This window comes from Chenopodium album, chromosome 1, assembly GCF_948465745.1.
Source record: "Chenopodium album chromosome 1, dcCheAlbu1.1, whole genome shotgun sequence".
Taxonomy (NCBI): Eukaryota; Viridiplantae; Streptophyta; class Magnoliopsida; order Caryophyllales; family Amaranthaceae; genus Chenopodium; species Chenopodium album.
Genome location: NC_137834.1, coordinates 67,475,055 through 67,478,776, shown reverse-complemented (window position 1 = coordinate 67,478,776; position 3,722 = coordinate 67,475,055). Strand labels below are relative to the sequence as shown.

Here is a 3,722-nt window from a genome sequence, read left to right as displayed (position 1 = left end):
AGATCATATCTCTAAATAATAGTCCAAGTCAAAACCCAATTCCTAATCCCACTCAAACTACACTTTGCCCAATCATACTTATGACTAATTAAATGCTCATGAGGCCCATTAATGGGCCTCTAACTTGGTTAACCCATTACCCTTGTGTGTGACCTTATAGGATCCATTCTAAAGGGCTTTGGACTATTTGACTAGCCCAAAGATCATCTCTCATAGTCTAGAAACAAAGGATGACGCCCCAATAGAATGAACTTATTATCTCCATAATAGTGATCCTTGATATATCTAGTAATTGCACTTATCGAAGACACAATTCCTTCACTTTGATCCTGTTTTTCCTTGGCCGTCCGGGACCTATCTTTATAAGGGGAGGGTCTACAGTAAGGGAAATTCTTGGCCAATTCCTCTCTCCCTCGCATGGAGGGATTGACCCACCATAAGCCTTCATATACATCTGTTTTTTATAACACTCATTCACAAAACTCTCTGCATCCTTATTCTGGAAAACCAAGTAGGCTATAGCATGGCAGCAGGAGACCCCTAACATGTCCCACTTCTTACATGTGCACTTGCTTGCCTCTAAGTCAACAATGAGTAAGTCAAGGTTGTGGGTGACATTAATTTGGGTGGTTGAAGATGGGTGAACATCACAATATACTGCCTTGCTCTTCTCCTTTTCCAATTTTGCTTGGATTCTAGGACACAAAATGGAAGTTGATTTCTCTATTTCTTGTCTCTTGTTAACCGATCTTTGCATCAAAGCCACTCTAATGTCCTCTTGCATATAAATCAGATGTTTTTTTTCTCGCATTTATAATGTACTCGTTAAACGTCTCGGCCATGTTACTTGTAATCGCATCAGTTTTCATTGAACAATCCAAGTAAGCTCTACAAAAAAATTTGGGGTTGTATGATGTGAATGCAGTGGTTGCTTCTGGATTCAACTGTTTTAATTACTCCAATGATTCATTATAATCAACCAAACTGTAGGACTTGGCTATTTTCCATAACAGTAATTTCATTTCATCTCCCCTAAATGACTTATGCCAGTGTGCAAAGATGTGTCGAGCGCAATGTCTATGCTCGGCTTTGGGTAGAACAGCAGCAACAGCATGAATGATTGACTAGAAATAAATATGACACACATATCAATGATTTATGGACATTCCAATCAGTTTTCATCAGAGTATATATCTTACTTTCAGAAAAAAAAAAAAAAAAATGAGTTACTCAGATTTCATAATATTATAATTACACAAAACATGCACACATAAATGTAGAGAACATATTATTAGAACATGTTTCATCACAGCAACAAAATGGCATTATTTCACTAAATTAGTCAGCTTACATCACATTATATCTCATAAAATAAGTCATGCCTTTCATCAAATATTGCACATGTCCAAGTAAATTAAAATCATGCTTATCAAATCTAGTTACAAATATAGTGTACCTAATGTTCATCATAAATTATTGCAATCCCAGATCCATCACCAAGCTCTAGATCAGTACGTAACATAGTGAAGAACCCTGTCCAAGATGAGTTATTCTCTCCTTCTGCTGCTGCCCACGCGACTAGAAACATCTTATCGTTTGAATCCCTTACAACAACGCTTAGGATCTGGCCTCCCAAGAATGTTTTCAGGAAAGCTGCATCCACACATAAAACCCTTCTACAACCATCCTTCCAGCCTTGTTTAACCCCATCAAAGCAAGTATACAATCTCTGAAATACTGGAGGGTTGTTTTGCTTACTAGTATCAAGCACCAATTCAATTGTACTCTCGGGACTTGAGGCCTTTAATGCTTCAATGTACCTTCCCACCTTCTGATAATGCTCCTTTATTGACCCATGGAGCATTCTATGTGCATGGTATTTCACTTTATATGGAAAGTCTCTCTTCACTATCACCTTGTATGTGCTCTTCACAGCTTTAATTATGTCCTTGGCTGCCAGTGGGGCCTTGCCTTGAACACCTCTAGCATCTCCCTTGCAACCCAAGTGGATTTAAGCTGTCGGTTCTTACTCATGTTCCAATGGTAGGTGTGATTCCCTTCCACCCTCCTCACTAGGAATGTTGCATGCCTAGAATGCCAAGAACAATATAAATAAAATGGACATCCCTCAACACATCTAACTCCAAGATGTTGCTGCCTGTTCTTGTTGCTCATAACAAAGCTTAGATTTATGCCTTATAGTATTGCATAATTTGCATCAGCTTGTTTGAAATCTGCCCTATTTGGAAATCTCTGCCCCACCCTCCAAGTGAACTTTGCAAAATCAGTATCACCACTCACTAACATGCCCCTGCTTCGCTTTCTTCTAGTACCTTCAAGTTCATCCTTACTGCCTAGAGGTGTGTGGATGTCATCTTCACTATCATCATATTTAGTGGCATAACCACCTTCAAATGTGCCTGCCCCTGTACTCCCTAGTTTATGAATGGATTGGTGATGCTCACCTAGCCTTCCTTCACATGCCTCTTGCTAAAGTTGACTTGCAATTTGAACAAGTTTGTTATTTCACCTTTTCACTCTATCCCTAGTTGTCAACACATCATCATCATCACTTATGTCTGACTCACCATGAATGAACTCTATGGTTTCTAGTTCCTCACTAACCTCATCTTCCAACTCCACCTCTAAATCAACATCAACATAGTCACCCTCCTTATCAGAAAAATCAAGCTGAAACATAGGGTCATCCTCATCACTATTACTCACATCACTACACAATTCACTTAATCTCAATGGGCTCTCTAGCCTGTTATCTTCCCATTCATAAGCATCTAGTTCAGCATTACTATTTAGATCTGTGAAAGCAGTTGGTTGTAGGGTTTTTTTTTTCCATTTTCTGGTAAAGAACTAGGGCTATTATTTGTGGTTGGATGAGTCAAAAGATAGGAATCAGCATATTTTGAAGAACTAACATGCAGTAGGGCCCACTAAAGTAGATGTTGTCTGAGCATCTACTTTGGATGTGCTGGCAGTTGGGAGGGTGTTAATTAATTTTGTGGCAAAAGTAGATTCAAGGTGTTATCTAGGGCTTATCCTAATAACTACAGACACTGCTTTTTTTAGCGGGGCCCTTTTTTGTGTTAATTTGTTTGGCTTGCTTGTTTTTAAAGTTAATATATTTTGTGATATAGGTGAGGTGAGTTCTGAGATTTTTTGTACTGGTGCTGCCACTTTTGGTATCAAATCAGGCCCATTACAAGTGTGCAATACTTACACACTACAAGAAATAAGCGATTTTGCGACAGCCAAAATCTGTCGCAAAAATACCAAAAACCGTCGCTAAAATTAGTTACGACAGCCAACTGTCGTAATAGGCTTGTCGTAATCAGCATTGTCGCAAATTTTCATTTTTACGACAGTTTGACTGTCGTAAAAAATTATTACGACTGTTTTATTAATTTCAACGACAATTTTGTATTTTCTCGCTACAATAACTTTACGACAGTTTAAAACCGTCATAAAATTACGATAGGAAATAAAACTGTCGTAATTTACGGATTTACCGACGGCTAGCCGTCGCAAAAAAAAAAAAAAAAAAAAAAAAAAAAAGAAAATCAACGCTTTCCCCATTACCCCTGCCCACTTTACTCAGACCTCCCTGTCCCCATTCATTCCCACCCACCCCAACTCGCCCTTCCCACCACCACAGACAACCCTCACACATTGCACCAAAAATTACAAAAGTACAAGGTTTAGATCTA

At 38.7% G+C, this 3,722-nt stretch overlaps 1 protein-coding gene across 1 annotated transcript; it reads right to left on the bottom strand.

Moving 5' to 3' along the window:
- Positions 1 to 298: 298 nt before the first annotated feature.
- Positions 299 to 811, bottom strand: LOC145634728 (uncharacterized). Its single transcript, XM_081686123.1, has one exon. The coding sequence runs from the start codon at positions 809 to 811 to the stop codon at positions 299 to 301; it is 513 nt and encodes a 170-aa protein (XP_081542249.1).
- Positions 812 to 3,722: the final 2,911 nt, after the last annotated feature.

What these genes read in the sequence shown, in the direction of transcription:
- LOC145634728 (XM_081686123.1), bottom strand. Translation starts at nt 811, where the DNA reads ATGCGAGAAAAAAAACATCTGATTTATATGCAAGAGGACATTAGAGTG.